A 17,599-nucleotide genomic window follows, 5' to 3' on the forward strand; every position below is an offset into this window, starting at 1 on the left:
AACTAGGTATACACACGATGGAATATTGGATGCGGCCTAGCACTATAAAATACTGGTTGCATTTCCATTTTTGTTGCCAACCTTCGAGTCTGCTTTCTGACTTACATAGGGACTCTTATAAATCCAGATGGTTCCAATTCTTACATAGCAATATTAGATCTGCTGGTATTGACTTGGAACTCTTGTATAATTCAGGTGAGCAATATATTTATTGCAATATTCAAACCAGATTAGGGGTCATTGAAATACAAAGCATTGAATCAGCTGTAAATAAAAATTGCTCCCCCAAGTTCTAGAGATTAAATACAACAGACAACAGGATCACTTATATTTCAAAATTAATAAATCCAGTCCAACGCAGGGCCTTTATGTTAGCCTGACTGAACGTTTTCCCCTCAGCTTTTGTCAAGGGAAGATACTTAAACATCCCGAGAAACAATAGACATTGAGGATGTAATCTGAATGTGCCAGACCATATGGATGTTTTATGATGGCCCATATTTGTAAAGGTTTGGCAAAGTAAGTAAGAGCTTTAAATCTAAGACTATTTGCCACTGCATAAGAAGAGCTGCTACGGAACCCCATACCTGATGTTCCCCCGATGTCCATGGCTTTAAGATTCCGAGCTTTGATAATGTTCACAACAATGGAGTTAGCTGAAGGGTTGTAGCAAAGTGACAGGAGAAGCTCTCCTCGGCTTCCCTGCAGAGAAGAGTTAGCAGAGATAGAGGAATTATTATGTAACATCACCCCCCCTCCGATTCCCCACTGTAAACGTTGAACAGAAACCACCCCAAGACTGTTCAGGATCTAGCCAGCTTTCCTCATTCCGCATGGAATTAGGAATCATATACGGCCAGCCCCCAATGCATGCATGCACTGAGCCAACCTTGGATATTCTGGATCAGCCCCCTGTTTCAAAACAAAGCAAGGATCTTACACTCCCATCACTGCAGGGCTTTAGTTCTTTCCAGAATGTCTGCATCTGGGTCAAGTCCACTTTGTTGAGGGGAATGGACACCTCCCCAATAGGATCGTTACGACTGAACCGATCATAATCCAGAACCTGTAGATAGAGCACCCGCTGAACCACTTTCTCATATGGGAAACCTGCCAAAAGCAAAAGGAGCGGATGAAAAGCTGAGAGACGACATGCAGGCAACCACAGTAAAGGGAGCCCCAACGTTAAGCCTAGATGCAAGTGAAAACGGTTATTCTGCTGCACTGTCTTTTCCACATTAGATAGCATCTATCACTGTATACAGGTTGCCAATGGAGAAGTGGTCATGACTGGCCCAGGCCATACATGGGTGAAGGAACCCATGCTTCTGGGCAATCTTGCAGCCTTGAATAACATTTGTAGGTATTCCAGATGAGTGAGTAGTAATCCAACTTCATCAATCAAACCTAATGCTTCAGGGAACTGGCTGGCTGCTATAAGGGCCAGGAAGGAATCCCAGCCTTATCCATCACTGCACTTAGATCACTAGTGAAGGCTTTTGGCCTCTCTCTGGTAGCGTAAGGCTCTGGCCATTCCCCTGAGGTCGAGTATTAAATGTGATGGACTAAGGGCATGATCTGATTTGGCAGGAAGCAAGACAGTAGATAAAGCAGAAGAATGATATGTTATATGGCACAAACTGGCCCCATGGAATAGATAGACCATGGTATGACTTGATGCCATACTTGACAGATCACAATTTTCTTTAGGGTATGTCTGCATCCTCTCATTCTCGTGTGATCTTAAAACAGTGCAAGGAACTGGTGCAGTCTGAAAGTCATCATTTGTCAAAATGACTGTTTGCTTAGAACTGCTTCCTGGTTTTTTCGTGTGAAAGAGGGCACCTTAAAGATGTATTGAGGAGAGAGAAATGTCTTGCAATGCCCCTCATCCCAGGCATTTTCATACTACCTGAAAAGAGTGAGTGCGCCCACAAGATGCTTTCATGTAAAAAATCACATGCAGGAAAGATTTATAACTGTATTTACTCTTGCAGAGAAGAATTTTAAGTTGCTCCCATAGTCTGGGGCATGTCCATGTCCCATTCATACATAGCCACAGATATAATCTCTGCCACATTATAATTTTTGGGAAAGGGCCATAGTTTCAGATGCATATCCATGAATAAAATGCAACATGGGAAGTGACACTAATCTGGTATCACTGTAGATGGTGCCTATTCCCAGAATATGTACACAGCTTCATATTACCAGTGGCGCTGCCTTCATGTGAAGGCGTTTGGAGGTTACTCTTCATATAGACTACCCTGACCAAGGGGAGAATCTTCATGTCAGTACTGTATTCTTGGTAGCCTCTGTGACATGAGTGTGATGACTCTCTGCATAATGAGTGGCTTTCAAATGTAACAGTCTCGATGTGCAGCTGCAGACATGCTGAAGCATTTCTAGCCTATTATGTGAAGTGTGATAACTGACCCCAGCTGTTTGCAGGAGAAGACTGGCACTGGGTTAAATGGGTTAGTGCTCTGTTATCCTCTTTTCCTGTTTGGCTACAAGTACTGTATTCTGCACAACTGCATTTTTGCTCTATGCCACCACCAACATTGCTTGCCCTTGAAATCAGACATTGAAGGAAAACATGACCACATGTAATAGGAACAGAACTGAGGCATGCGGCAGATTTGTTAAGTAACTTGCCCGAAGCCAGAGCAAATTCTTGGCCTCCATAACCAGAACCCTAAACCTGGACCATTTTGCATACCTTCAAAGAGAAAGGTCTCATTCCAATGTGGGTTTAAATTCTTCCTTTTCACCTTTGTCTCCAGCTTATTTTTTTTATCTGGTAGGAGGTAAATTTTGACGAAAGGGTCACTTGTGCCACTGAAATCCTTGGCTGGTAGCTCTTGAGCTTTCAATATTTTGACAGTTAGGGTGGATTCCTGGAAATTGTAGCCAACGCTAAACTGGATCCGGCCCAGGTTTTCTCGGCTGGCACTGTCATGTCCCTCATCATCCTCAGACCCAGGGGAGAGCTGTAGAGCAAAAGAAAACAGAGAGAGGCAGCCATGAGAGTCTGGGACAGAAGGAGGCTCGCTGTCTGCATCTGGACATTTTTAAGCACGAGAAACCCACAGGGATTTTCCAAGCCAGGTCCAGATTAAATCTAGGTAATTGGTAAGAATTTTTCATGGTTTATGTATTACCTGTAAAGGATTTATGTTCAATTACTGCTAGAGAACGTTTCCCTTTACAATCCACTTCATCTTAGCCAGTGACTCTGATGGGGAAAAAGAATCTCTGTGCCTCTTTCCCTTCAGAGAGCTCGAGGCCTTTTCAAACTGTCTGCTGTCCTCAGGTGAGAAACGGCACTTGAAAAATCATTTATCCAATGTAAGTGAGCATTTGAAGGGAAAGGGCTTTGGGAAATTACCACGGGGAGAGATTGGGGGGGGGGGGAGATATTGTTAGCACAAGGTCTATATAATCACAGGCCTAACTAGAAGTGTGCCTGAGGGAGAGGAAATATGAATTCTACTGAAAACAGCAGTATATTCTGCTCCTCATTAGTGGAGGGTGCAGCCCCCCATCTTGGAAATACTTCACCCCACTGCCATCGGCCACAGCTCCAGCCTCCTTGTTATGCATCTCACCTTCCAGCTTCTACATTGTCCAGGCCTTCACGTAAGCCTCCCCGCCCCCCCCCCCAGCTGCTGAGTCAGGAACTTGCCTGTCTCACGTTCTCTATTTATGAAGGAGGCTATAGCGCTTCCCCGTTCTCAAAGGTCCATATATTGGCAGTGTGGCTGGGAAATGCCACATCTCCATGTTTATGTGCTATGGCCTGTCATAAAAAAGCAAGCAGCTTGCAGCACCGCTGCTACAATTTGCAGCTGCTGCTTGCACAGACTGCTCCTTCCTTCATTTCTCAAGAGGCACGTGAGCTTCAGTCCTCCAGCAGCTCTTTCCCACTCAGTCCATGCGCTTGCCATTCTGTTTTATTGCTAACATTAATTAAGCTTTTCTCAATTTAATAACTTAATTGCATTTAGGCCCTCAGGTCAGTGGTTACATGGAGGCTTTATTCCCACTTTGGCCTTGCATCAGAATCTGTAACTTTCTCCCGTTCAAGATGAAAAGCTTTCTTGCAGCTCAGCATGCAAAGAGGTGGAAGGGGTTTGACAACTGCCTGATAAAGAAATGATCCAGATACAGCAAAGGAAGGCACAAGACGTCAATATTCTGATTAGCCTTACAAATAGTCAATTTAAAGGATCGGAAAGTCGGAAAAATGATGGTGAACAAACACAACTCTGACCTGCCTGCATATAGTCCAAATAAACAAATGTGCTGAGGACTTCAGAAAATATGTAGGCACAATGATCCCTTAAAATATATGCAACTTGCCTGAAAGATCCAGGAACTGTTGCCCTCCTCTGTTTTTCCAGACTTCATTGCTGCCAATTCTTTAGCAACAAAATGCATATGCACCAACATATGGATGTTGGATATTCGCCAGCATATCCAGTGTGGAAAGACATAGCTATTAAGGCATTTTCAGAGAGGAAATACTATAATACAGGAGCAATAGCAGAAAATGCCTGTTTGGGGATCACTGTCCTGTGATATTTTTCAGTATGTGGTACCGTGAGTAGAATTTCCCTAGACTATCTACAGTAAGTGATCTTACGGGTCCATACAAGGGCAGGTGGTCCTGAGCTTGGTCAGAGCTTTATATGTTAATGACAAAACCTTGAATGTGGCCTGGTAGGTGATTGCCAGCCAGTGCAGTTCTCTCAGCGGAGGTGCAATATGTGTGTACCTCCACTCAGCAACCTGGCTGCAGCATTTTGCACCGGTAGCAACTTTCAGATCAATCCCAAGGGAAGCAAGTATTGCGGTTTGCAACTATTTTACAGATGAGAAAATGATTTGCAGAATAAAACCAAATAGCAAGGTCACTTGCGGCAGGATTACATTATTTATTACTCAATAGAAGACCTCTATGTGGTTAATTTGAATTCTGTACCAAGCTGAGTCCTCAATTCTGGATGCTGCAGCACATAGACGAGGTCTTATTAACAACATAGTTTCAGCCTGTATTATTAACTCACTACGACCCAATATGAGAGTTCCAGAAGTATTCATTAGTTTACACCCCCCCCCCCCGGTTGATGTGAACTGTTTTGGGGAACAATTTTGTCTGAAAAACAGGATAAAATAAATATAGGCAATTCTTCCCTTCAGTCTGGCTTCACAATGCTCCGGCACAAGAATCCAAAGGTCTGCAATAAGATGCTGGCAGAGGAGAGGATTTGATTCTCAAACACTTTATGTTTGCTCAGTTTAACTAAAGGCACGTTGAAAGTTACAACATCTTCAGAAGATTGGAATCCACAGTACACAGGGAAACTAAATGTCTGTATTGACTCCCACAACAAGGTCAATGATTTCCAATTTTAAATCTCACCCCCTTTTGGCAGCTTGCCCTGAATCTTTTCACGTCTCTGATAGACTTTAAGAAATCTTCAGCTACTATTGTTTTCAAAGGCTCCTGAATGAATGTGTACTATCCAAAGGCAAGCAAAAGTACGCCCCTGAAGATAGTGTAGACACTTCTGTCGATGCAGAAGTTGAGAGCATAAGACACTGATTCTTAACCAACCACCAGCACATTTCCACGCCCAGTTCAAAGTCCCCTACATAAAAAGGCTCTTCGAGCTTCACCAATGGCGGGAAATAATCAAAAGGGATAGACTGCTGCCTAATCAATTAGATGTTTGGAGACAATGGAGTATGAGTAGATAGGGCAAATACACACCATCTCCCCTGGTGTTGCTGGCTGGGACTGTTGGCAAATGCAGAGGGTTGTCCTGAGAAGCCCCTTGTAGTAGGAAATAAGGAATCATTAGACTTGCCTGCAATCTGCGGCATACTATTTTGTTTTAGTGTTTCAAGGAGGAACAGCTTCCCTCCATTTCAATGGGAGGAAGAAAAATGAAAGATAGTAAAAGCTAAAAATCCACCTAACAGTTACGTCTTTCAAAGCACATTTCACCAGCTTCCACATGAGAATATCATGGGGGACTTTGTCAAAAGCCTTACTGAAATCAAGATACACTATGTCCACAGCATTTCCCTGATCCACCAAGTTTGTAATTCCATCAAAAAAAGAAATCAGATTGGTCTGGCATGACTTATTTTTGAGAAACCCATGCTGGATCTTGGTAATCACAGCATCCTTTTCCTAAATGCTCACAGACTGACTGTTGAATTAGATGTTCCAGGAATGCTTTCCCATCTACAGTGCCATTAGAAGTTCGAAAGAACTTCACACTGTCTATCAACAGCAAGGCTGCTGTAAATCAATAGTAGCACTCCAAAGGAGTTAAGTCAGCTACTTGAGAAAAACTGCAAGCTCCGTAGGTTCCAAAAATGGCGGAGCCTGTGAACAAACATTACATCAATATTGACTGAAGAAACCATTGATATGAAGCATACAATAGCAAAAGTGGCCAGGAGCTCAGGTCCAAAATATATCTCACAGATGTAATGTGATGGGTTTTTTTCAATTAAAGTGATGCAGCACCACCACATATTTCTCCACTTCACATTCCACTTCATTAGCTGCCACTTATGGGGAAAGGGGTAGAAAGTGGTCTCTTCCAACTCTATGATTCTATGATTCTATGATTCTAAGTACAGACCTGTAATGTCACATGCATTCTCCCCAATATACATGACAGGGGTGCCTATCACCCTTCTTCCTGCAACGTGTACTTTGGGCTGAAGAGAGGGAAAGAAGCTGAGGAGCTGCCTGATTATCTAGCTCTAGTAGATTTCCTCAAGGACATACACATGGTCTGAAGTAAGGAGAAAATGCATATATAGTTAGCAGTGACAACCCCCGTCAGGCTTGCACATTTCACACCTTTCCTAAAGCAGAAGCCCTTTTTAAATTAACCTTTCAAAATGGTCTCAGCCAGAGGGCAAATGGGACAATCGCTTGCTACACTGAGGAAGACCTCAGATCTGAAGGCGTTTTGGGACTATTCTCCTGTTGGTGTTCCGTTATTCCATGTTCTTTGCCCTATCAGGTCTCTAGGCTCCTCAGGTGATTATTTTGTCTTCTCTCCAGAGAACATGTCATGATAGTATAGCAGGAAGTTGAATCCTTTACACATTTTAAGGGAATAAATAGTCTCTCTTGGATTTCTTGCCCAGGGCCTGGTGCATTCCAGGGAGCTGTCAGGAAGGATTAAGCTTCCTCCCATCCCTGATATCTCTCAAATGGCTCCTGGCTCTGATCCACGTGCTTGCTTCAGCAGGATTGGGGAGGGCCAATTTGATAAATCCTTCCTGACAGCCTGCCTGTCACGTTACAGAAGCCACTTCCTCCAGAGCCAGGATGACAGTATGGATTGCCTCTCGCTCAGCGCAACAGTTCTTGGGACCCTGGGATCTTTGCATCTCCTGTGGATGAGCGTGGGTGGAAATGAGGCCACAAGAGCAAAGTTAGGGGGACTCAGTTTTAGACAAGAAGGAAGTAGGAATGATGGGTGTCCATTAGGTTCCTGGAAGGGTTGCTGATTACTCAGGAGGCAAAAGATCTTCTCCCAGAGTCTTAATCATCAAAACGGAGATTCATGGATCACAAGGAACAAAGACTGCTAGATCCACTTTCTTATTAGATACTCAGATGCATCAGCTTCAATCTAGAGGGACAGCGGGGTGGGGGGTGGGGTGGGGGTACAGAGAGCCACCCCCTTCAGAAAACCTGCTTAACTCATTTTCTAACCTTATCTTCCACCCTCTTTTTGAGATGCTGGGTAGTTATTAAACCATGACCTGCACTTTTAGAGAGACTTTACATGGACAGTCTACTCAACAATCCACTCAAGAGGCAAAACAAATATCAGAAACAGTTCACATGGTACAGATCAGAGTGTGCAAATTTATCATCTGATGTGACAGGGATAAATCATGCATGTAAATTGCGCAGAAGACAGGAAATGGACTATAAATGCTATAAAAAAATAAGGCTTTAAGAAGTGGAAGAAATGGAGGGAGCATCAAAGATGCTCCTTGCCTGTGGTGCCATTTATTGTATGACTGGCCCTGCCATCATCATCATCATCATCAGATTTATATCCCATCCTTTCCCCTGACAGGGACTCAAGACAGCTTGCAGCTAAAACAGAAACTGCTAAAAACATAGGAAAAAAGCAGTCATTAAAAAAAAAAAGTAACACACATACACACAATACATCTATTAAAATGAACAGATCATTACAATAAAAACACCACAGCACCAGCCCTTTCCTTAAAAACAGTTCCCCAAAGCCTGTTGGAACAAGAAAGTCTTCACCTGCCAGCAGCAGAACAAGGAGGCCATTAACTTTGGCTTCCACAGGGCTGTCAGGTCCAGACTCAGACAGACAGACCTGCAGCTTGAGAGCTCCAAGGCAGAGAAGGAACCCTGACCGCCAGCTAGTAGGGAGCAGTGGTTGTGGTCTGGCTCAGCCGTGGCAGGTTGGGCCAACCTCCTAGCTTTGGTGTGTACAGGCCTGCTTAAAGCTCATTTGCCAATGATGGAGAAATGAGAACATTTCTATGCATTCGAAGGAATTATTTCATGCAAATGGCCTAACATTTTTAATGCCTTCTGCATTATGAGCAATATGGAAGGTGTGTTGTTCCATATTTGCTTCAAGGAAAAGGAATACTGGCTCTCTCAGAACACCTGGGTGTGAAGGTAGTGGTGTGGTATGTTATGCTCAGGCCGTGTTAGACTATGAATGTGTCAAATCCACAATAACGTTTCTTGTTTTTATCTTGGAGGATATGGAATTGCGAGGGGGGGGGGAGACAAGGAGGGGCCAATGCCTCCTCTTGCCCTTCCCCAGTAACGCCTGACGTAAATTTGCTTAGTGCATGGAAATCTGCATGATTACATTTTTATCCAAGGAGCTCAAGGTGGCCTACATGGTTCTCCTCCTTCCCATTTTATCTCCACAACGTCCCTGTGAGGTAGGTTAGGCTAAGAGACAATGATTGGCCCAAGGTCACCCAGTGAGTTTCATAGCTGATTGGGGATTTGAATCCTGGTGTCCCAGGCTCTACTCTAACCATCTTTCTGGCTACAGGAGCTAAGATTTTAAAGTGCAGAAACCCATCACCCGCTGGGGCAGTTTCTCTCCTGGTGATAGTCATGTTTGAAATCTATTAGTGAAGGATCAAATGCATGGTCCCCTCTCCCCAATGTCCACAGAGCACAAAGAGAATAAAAGAAAGGGGGGGAAATACCGTATTTTTCGCTCTATAAGATGCACCAGACCACAAGACGCACCTAGTTTTTGGAGGAGGAAAACAAGGAAATATATATTCTGAATTTCAGAAGCCAGAACAGCAAGACGGGTCGCTGCGCAGTGAAAGCAGTGATCCCTCTTGCTGTTCTGGCTTCTGGGATAGCTGCGCAGCCTGCATTCGCTCCGTAAGACGCACACACATTCCCCCTTACTTTTTAGGAGGGGGAAAGTGAGTCTTATAGAGCAAAAAATACGGTACATTTCCTCCCCCCATCTTTCTGCTGCAGCTATTTGAGACAAGTTGTTGAGATAGATACTGTGTTATGTGAACAACACCTCATGTGGGATTCACTACAAAGCCAAACTGAATTGTGTTGTGCATTGTTTAGCACTGGTACTCTGTGTGCTCCTGACAGTGGGGCCTGGAACATTACCATCTACAAGGACTTGAATAATATGAAGATTAAGGATAGAGTGGAAAAAGGAGACAGAGGGCAAGGAGATAAGAATTATATTAACAGGAATGACATTCTGCGGATTGTAAGATGCTATGCCCAGGGAAAAGTCACTTGTTCTATATAAAATGGGGGTCAAAGTTCTTGGAAAGAGGCTGGATTAAGGAAAAGTGCATCAGGGATTCTGAGGAATTACAGAGGACACTACAAACACAACAATCTGCACATCTCTTGGTGGCAATGAAAGCGAATGCATACCTGCAAGATTCCTCACCATGCAGCCCTGTTTATCTGAAGACAATTTGGAAACTTCAGCTAATCCAAAAATCCTGCACTGCAATATTCCTATCATTGCTGAATTATGAAGATTTCATTGGCTGCCAGTTTGTTTCTGTACCAAATACAAGGTGCTAGTGTTGAACTTCAATGCACTTTATAGTTTGGGGCTTGGATAACTTAGGGCTCATTAGCATGACTCCAAGAAGTTTTCTGCTAGACCCACACTTTCTAGGCACAAGTCCAAGTGGTTTTCCCTTGCCCTGCTCTTTTCCAAGGGAAAAACTGCTCTTTAGCAACAGATTGGAATAAATGGCAATCTGGGGGGGGGGGGGGGGAACGGACCGAATTACTGTTTGCTCCGACCAAGTGCTAAAGAGTGGTTTTTTCCAGGGAAGGCAGCAGGAAAAGAGAAAGTGTGGATAAGACCTTAAATCAGTGGTTTTCAACCAGTGTGTTGTGGCACCCTGGAGTGCCTTGAATGATGGTCAGGGGTGCCATGGGCAACACTGGCCTCTGTTCCTCTTTCTTCTCCTTCTGATGCCCTCTCACGTCTCTGCCTCCCAAAGGCTTGCACAGCTGTTTATTACAGCAGCACTAGCTACAAGCTCTGCAGGCAAATGATGTTTCTGGGAGGCATCTCTCTTGGGGGTAGGGGGAGCAGCTCAGGGACCAGGGGCAGCAGAAACAGCTGCCCAGAGGACTCCCAAGGAGGGGAGACAAGAGGAGGCTGAGGGAAAACTCCACAAGGGAGGGTGTTTGAAAAAGGGTGAGAGGCTGCCGGCTCTGCAGGCAAGGGGTGACATAACTGGGCTCCTGAGCCCCACAGGGGTGCTGCAGAAAGAAGGTAGTTGGTCAAGGGAGCCGTGGACTCAAAAAGGTTGAAAACCTCTGCCTTAAATGACTTCCTTTCATACTGAACTCCCCGCCCCCTTGCCAGCATTAACTCAATATGTTCTGTGCTGGGAGCCTTCCCTGTTACAGGTGAGGTTGGCACCTTCTGAGTGTGGTGCTTTTTTGTTGTGGCATCCCATCTATGTCATGCTCACCCCCATGAGGTCCATGGGGAGACTGTCTTCATAACATAGGTTAAGGCATTTTTATAGCACTGGGTCTTTGGGGAGTGCATGTGTATGTTAGCATTCAGGGCTGCTCCAGGTGACCTTTTTTTGATTGCAGATGACCTGTTTATTCAGCACTCATCCTTATTTGATTGCAAAAGCATTTGTGGTGGTTAGAGTAGATCTGGTCTTTACTAAGCATTCATTCTGATTTTTTTACAGGTTGGTTATACGACAGTGAGCATTCAACCTGATCTGCTTGTGGGGTGTTCCTGTTAATCACTGGGTCATCCAATACTTTAAAATGCATTTCCCCTTACTTCCCAAATGGGAAAAAGTCCAGGTTTTCTAAAGAAGAAGCGGATTTGCTGCACTAGGGCAGAAGAGAACTTTAATCTGCTTGAATTGCACCAACCTAAAGTATTGGTATGGACTTGAATCCCTTCCCGCAAAATTTTGAGCCTGGAGGCACCCTTAGATTTGTGTTTTATTATTTTAGTGGTTTATATAGGATTGCTTGAGAACAAGGGTGGGGAAGCCACGTTCCGAGCACAAGGCTCCCAAAGCTGCTCTTTGTAAGGTTTCCTTTGTAAGAGCCCTGCTAGTTCAGGCCAAAGTCCAATCTAGTCCAGCATCCTATATTCACACTGGGCAGCCGGATGCCTGTGGAAAGCCTGCAAGCAGGACCTGAGGGCAACAGCACTCTCCCCACTTGTGATTCCCAGCATTCAGAGGCATATTGCCTCCGCTCATGAAGGTAGAACACAGCCATCGATAGCCTTATCTTCCTTTAGGGCTGCATCACATTTTACAAAATCCCTACGGGCAAGAATCCTGTGTATACACCACCATGTGTGACAATCCTGCACCACATGCATCTTAAGGGAATCAAACATTCAGCTAGGTATCACAAGGTTCCTGCTCCTCCCTATAGCAACTGCACCTTGCTTCTATAGCATAGCTCTTCCTAGTTCTACCACAAGAGGGAAGCACATGACACCACATTGCCCATCTTTGATGTGAGGGATGCCTTTTTTATATAGCCTAATTAAGAAGCGCAAAGCAGCGTGCGTACAGCTGTCAAGAGATATACATGCATGTGTGACCCAGCTCTAAGAAACAAACAACTGCACTGGAGTTCTTCTGGATGGCACTGGGCATGTAGTGCAAAGTCAAAGGCTGTCATAATCTCTGCATGTTCCTGAGCGGTCTGCCCCCTCATAGGCCAGGGAACCTGAGTGCACAGACCGCTTTCCCTGCGCCCAGCAAACTCCCTGGCTCCCAGTCCATTCCCAAAGCCAGATCCTGCAGCGAGGGGTCAAGGGAGCCCTATCTAATGCCTCCTCTCAAATAAGATGCACCACATGTGGCAAACTCACAGCCTTTATTGATTAGCATCCAGAATGATGGAGCTCCTGAAAGGGAAAGGTACATAGATGACATTGCCAAGCAGACGCCCAACAAGGTTCCAGTGCCTTGGACTGTGGCTTGGCAGACAGTAGGGTGGCAGATACAGGGTCTCCATGCCAGAAACACCTTCACCTGTTGCACAACTGTCTGTCAAAGAGCTTGCAAGGGCTTGGAACAGTGCAGGAGCCTGCCTGGGAGAAGTACGTTAACAACTCCATTATCCCAGTCCCTGCCGTTGGTCATGGGGTATTTCTCCCTCGTGGCCTGCGGAGAACAGAGTATGAGATGGATCCTGCATCTGAGAGAGACAGACAGCATCAAGCAATAGTCAGCATCTGGAGCTCATAGTCCCTGGTCCTGGATGCACAGTATGTGCTTGTGAGGGAGTGAAACAGAGGGTGCCCTGTAGCCACCTGTGCTCAGGCTCCCTGCCCCGCTCAATATGGGGGATGAAAGGACTGCAACAGCTGCGTGTATCTATCCCTTGTGTGGGTGGCAGAGGAACTTTGTGAGCTGTGATCCTGCAAGTCAATGGTGCTCATCAGTCAAGAGTGGCAATGGTTGCCTTCTGCCAACAAAGAGCTTACCTGTTTGTGGGGTTGAATGCCTCCTGTGAGTGGGAGACATTGTTCCCCACTGTTGAAGGGAAAGAGTGTTACAGCAATATAGTTCAGACAAGACCAAGAATTCACATATAGCAGGAGTTGGGATTGGGGCTTATGGAGCCTTCCAACCTGGCTTGTGGCCTCTCATCCATTTGCATCCTCCTATTTTGCCCTTCTGTGGTTTCATTTGGCCCATAGCAATCTAAGCACCATGAGGAGAGAGAGAAAGAGAGAAACTTTGTCCACACTGGAGTTTACTGTGTGTTTGCAGCTGCTTGCCTTTCCATTTAATTTGCACAGTCTGCATGATAATACCCTCAACAACACAAACCTCTGCACATCACCCGTGTAAATTCAGGGTTACCTGATAACAGGGATAATACAATAAACTGGAGTAAAATGGGCTCCAAACTGCTCCACACAATTTACAATTGGTTTTCTTTCTTTTAGGGCCATGCTTGTAACTATTTCTAATGTGCTTCAGAATGGATTTTTTCGCTTTGGATCCCCCATATTTGCACAAAACCAGAAAAGTGCAAAAGAGAGGTGTGCTGAGAATTTACAATCACCTGATGTTGGTGCTTTTGTGCACTTCTTGATGGGGGCAGGGATTTTCAAAAACAAAGTGCATGTGCACATGCTCTGTCGGTACTTAAGCAGCATAATTGAATCAACAAATTAGAAGGCAGGGACAAACACAAAAGGGAGCACCTACTAGTATGAATGAGAAAGACAGAAGTTGCTCCTCATATACAAATTCAGATATGTGCTTGAGTGGACTACTCCAGTCAAATTCAAATGGAGGGGAAGTGGACTAAACAATGCTCAAATGTCAAAATAAAAATAAAAAAAATTAAAAGTAGCACCGTATAGACCAACTAAGTTTGTTCTGGTATAAGCTTTCATGTGCACACACAAAATGGGTGCAATGGGTATGGTTTGAGCCAATCACCCATCTCCTACTACCCTTTTGAGAAATACCCCACTCCACCCTCCCACTATATATAAGGGTCTGGTGACTTCTGTTTCAGTGTATCTGAAGAAGTGTGCATGCACACAAAAGCTTATACCAGAACAATCTTAGTTGGTCTATAAGGTGCTACTTTTTATTTATTTTTTATTTTTTTTATTTCAACTGCGTCAGACCAACACGGCTACCTACCTGAATCTAGAATGCTCAAATGTGGACAAGGAGAGAGAGAGAGAGAGAGAGAGACTGATTGGCAGGCTGGCAAGCTAACTGATTGCAAGCTTGGATGGTCAACCACAGAGTGTGAGAACCAGAGTACAGGAAGCTTTCCTGTCTGCCTATTTGATAGTTTCTCTCTTTCCCTCTGGAGAAAACAAAGTAGGGGAATAATGAAGAAACCAATGGGTGAAAGGTGCAGAGAGGGGAATGAATGACTGAAATGTGGGCTGGGGTAGGCCAGCCAAAACGAAAAAGGAGGAGATAATGATGGATAATGGATTTGGCTAGGAGTGTGAACCAGGAAAGTGCAGAGGTGAGCAACAGAAAAAAAACTGATCTTAGGTCTGTGTGTGTGTGTGTGTGTGTGTGTGTGTTTGTGTATGCATGCGCACAAATGAATGAATGGGCAAGTATATGGATTGGCTGTGTGTATAGATGGATAGTTGGGTGTGGTGTTTGGTTAGATAGTGCATGTTTGTGAGGGATAATAGAAGAGAGAATATATGGATGGTGAATGAATGGGGTGCATGCCTGTATACACAGAAGTGGGTAGGTGGGATTTTTGTGTGAGAGAAATTAATGGATTGTGAAGGGGAGAAACAGGGACCTATAGAGAGAAAAAGAGATGTCAGAAAGAGAGAAAAAAGTGGTGTCACCAACTTTTTTTTTTGTCACCCACTAAATTTTGGCCTGTCTACTACCAATAGGTGGGCCACCAACCATTTTCCCTTAAGGCAATGTGGCCCTTGACTGAAAAAGGGTGGTGATGGGGAATACACAGGAGACAGATGCAGCAGATGTACTGTACTTGAAGCATGCTTTCCCGCTTTCCTTGCTTACCTGTGTGGGGTGCTTTGTCCTGACATCTCCAGGTATAGGAGTGGAGGTAGCTGTTGGGTGTCTATGCCTGGAGTCTCAAGGTGAGATTCTTGTATGAGCTTATACTGGTGGCGGTAGGCTGTGAGTGAGCGCCGAGTCCAACCATATTCTGTGCTCTGCCATGGCAATGTGTGTGGAGCATTTGTTGATGGGAGAGCAGTTATTTTACATGTCTTCCCCTTTCACTGAAATCAGTGGGGAGGAAATTTCTTGCACCAGTTCTGGATGGGGTGTAAAGTTGTGTCATCAATGGAGGCATGGCCACAGGAGTATAGAATATGGCATAAATGTGTGGTCACCTCCATCTACCTCACAACTCCACCTTGTTTTGGCCACTTTCCTGACATGCGTTCGCCACCACAGCAGATGCACCAGCATAGCATCTGGAGTGTTTGCCAGGGTAGTGAAGCATCTGGTGTTTGGCCAGAGTAGCAGCTTTTCCTCCAGATTCTCTGTCCCCATCAGCTGGTGTAACTTGAATTGGATTGCTCTGTTATTTGTCTTTTTTTTCTAAGCTAAAAAGCCCTTCTTCCAACTATGGTCAAAGGAAACTATCAGTATGGAAAGACAAAGAAATCTAATACTAGAACCGTTTTCTAAGTCTCAACCATTGCCAGGGGTCTGGCAACAAAACCGACCAAAGAAACAATAGGTTCAAATAAATAAATAAATACACGTTGGCCGACATATTAAAAATCATCGTACAGATACATTTACTTTCTGTCTAAAGTGGACACAGAGCACAAAGAGAGGTACTTATGAATTAAGCTTGATACATTTATGAAGGCAAAAGTCCAGAAGTTAATGTTCCATGTGTGCAATGGGACCCTCTTTGACTCCTTGCCTCAGGGTGCCCCTCATATGGCTGCATCCCAGGGATCAACTGTGCCTGTGATTTAATGAACCCAGCAGACAGCTCCACGCCTGCTGTGTTATCTGCAGGCCAGCTCATTAATATTTCCCAGCAAACAGGAACTAGCTGATGGAAAGTGGGCAGAGACTAGAAGAGTGGGGGTGCTAGAAATAAGGAGACCCACTGGGAAGAAGTGGGGTGGATAGTGAGGGACACAGGCAATACATAAATAAACACTTTCAAGGTATAAAGAGCATCAGCGGGAGCACACTGGTATCCCGCACTTCTCCAAGCAGCTTGGACTGGTGCACAGAACATTGAGTTCACACCATCTTATCTTCACAGCAAGCTAGTGAAGAAGGTTAGGCTGAAAAAACAGGGACTTTGCCCAAGGTCTCCCAGTAAGCTTCATGGGTGATCACAAGTTTGGACCCAATATCTGTCTCTTCCATTTACAAATCTTTCAACTAGGAGTATTCCACTCCTAGTTGGGACGCGGGTGGCGCTGTGGGTAAAAGCCTCAGCGCCTAGGGCTTGCCGATCGAAAGGTCGGCGGTTCGAATCCCCGCTGTGGGGTGCGCTCCCGTTGCTCGGTCCCAGCGCCTGCCAACCTAGCAGTTCGAAAGCACCTCCGGGTGCAAGTAGATAAATAGGGACCGCTTACTGGCGGGAAGGTAAACGGCGTTTCCGTGTGCTGCGCTGGCTCGCCAGATGCGGCTTTTTCACGCTGGCCACGTGACCCGGAAGTGTCTCCGGACAGCGCTGGCCCCTGGCCTCTTAAGTGAGATGGGCACACAACCCTAGAGTCTGTCAAGACTAGCCAGTACGGGTAAGGGTACCTTTACATTTACCTATTCCACACTAGCTTCGGAGTCCTACTACACACAAGGGTGTCTAGAGAAGGAGAAAAATAGCTGCTATGGTAGCTTAATAACATGTGAAATGGTTCCTTCCAAAAACTTGCCAAGTAGTCTTACTTTTCTCTGCAGAGTTCTTAAAATGATGACAAAGTCACTAAAAGACCATTTGTAGCAACCCAGAGTGGATTTTTCTTTGACCTTTCAGGCCAAAACAGGGGTGTAATAGAGAGGCCAAGTGCAATAATTGTAGCTATCATTTGGTCACCTGGATGCATAAAGTATATCATTATGGAACAGCTGATAATAGATCATTGCCTCTTACGTTAGGGAAGTATATATAAATGAAAAACAAGCAGGAAGGTAACAGGCTTTTTCTTTGTTGAAAATCAATACATGAACTCACCTTAATATGTTTGAAATATAGCAGCTTATTGACCACAAATTTCAATAATGGACCTGACGCACAGCTAGCAATGTTCAAAACAGATTTAAATTTGGATTGCTAGTCACTCCACTGCTTTTATCCCCTATGCAAACACATCTGTCTGAACGTTGTATAACCCTGGAAACCTTGTTTCATTATCCCCCACCCCCGAATAAATCAATAAGGATACAGTGAAGAGTTCAAGAGAGGGGTTTTTTTATTTTTATTATTTTTGAACAAGGCAAACGTAAGAACCTGCTCAGCTCATGGTGATGCAAAGCAGCGGGAGCCCCAAAATCTAGGAAATTAAAATATTGGGTA

General features: G+C 44.7%; 1 protein-coding gene and 1 long non-coding RNA gene across 6 annotated transcripts in view; one reads left to right on the forward strand and one right to left on the reverse strand.

The window, feature by feature from the left end:
• The window catches only part of SYT7 (synaptotagmin 7), a 225,035-nt gene that overhangs the window by 16,246 nt on the left and 191,190 nt on the right, over positions 1-17,599 (reverse strand). For all 5 annotated transcript variants that reach the window (XM_083416931.1, XM_083416935.1, XM_083416934.1 and 2 more), the window contains 3 exons: positions 2,723-2,993; positions 941-1,110; positions 588-702 (listed from right to left, as the gene is read on the reverse strand). In XM_083416931.1, the coding sequence (XP_083273057.1) occupies positions 588-702; positions 941-1,110; positions 2,723-2,993 (556 nt within the window). The remainder of the gene's footprint in view (positions 1-587; positions 703-940; positions 1,111-2,722; positions 2,994-17,599) is intronic.
• LOC310666559 lies at positions 3,008-4,919 on the forward strand. Its single transcript, XR_014505957.1, has 2 exons — positions 3,008-3,128; positions 4,011-4,919. It is a non-coding gene; the product is annotated as an uncharacterized lncRNA (long non-coding RNA).

Source organism: Podarcis tiliguerta (genome assembly GCF_965153285.1).
Source record: "Podarcis tiliguerta genome assembly, chromosome: 1".
Classification (NCBI taxonomy): Eukaryota; Metazoa; Chordata; class Lepidosauria; order Squamata; family Lacertidae; genus Podarcis; species Podarcis tiliguerta.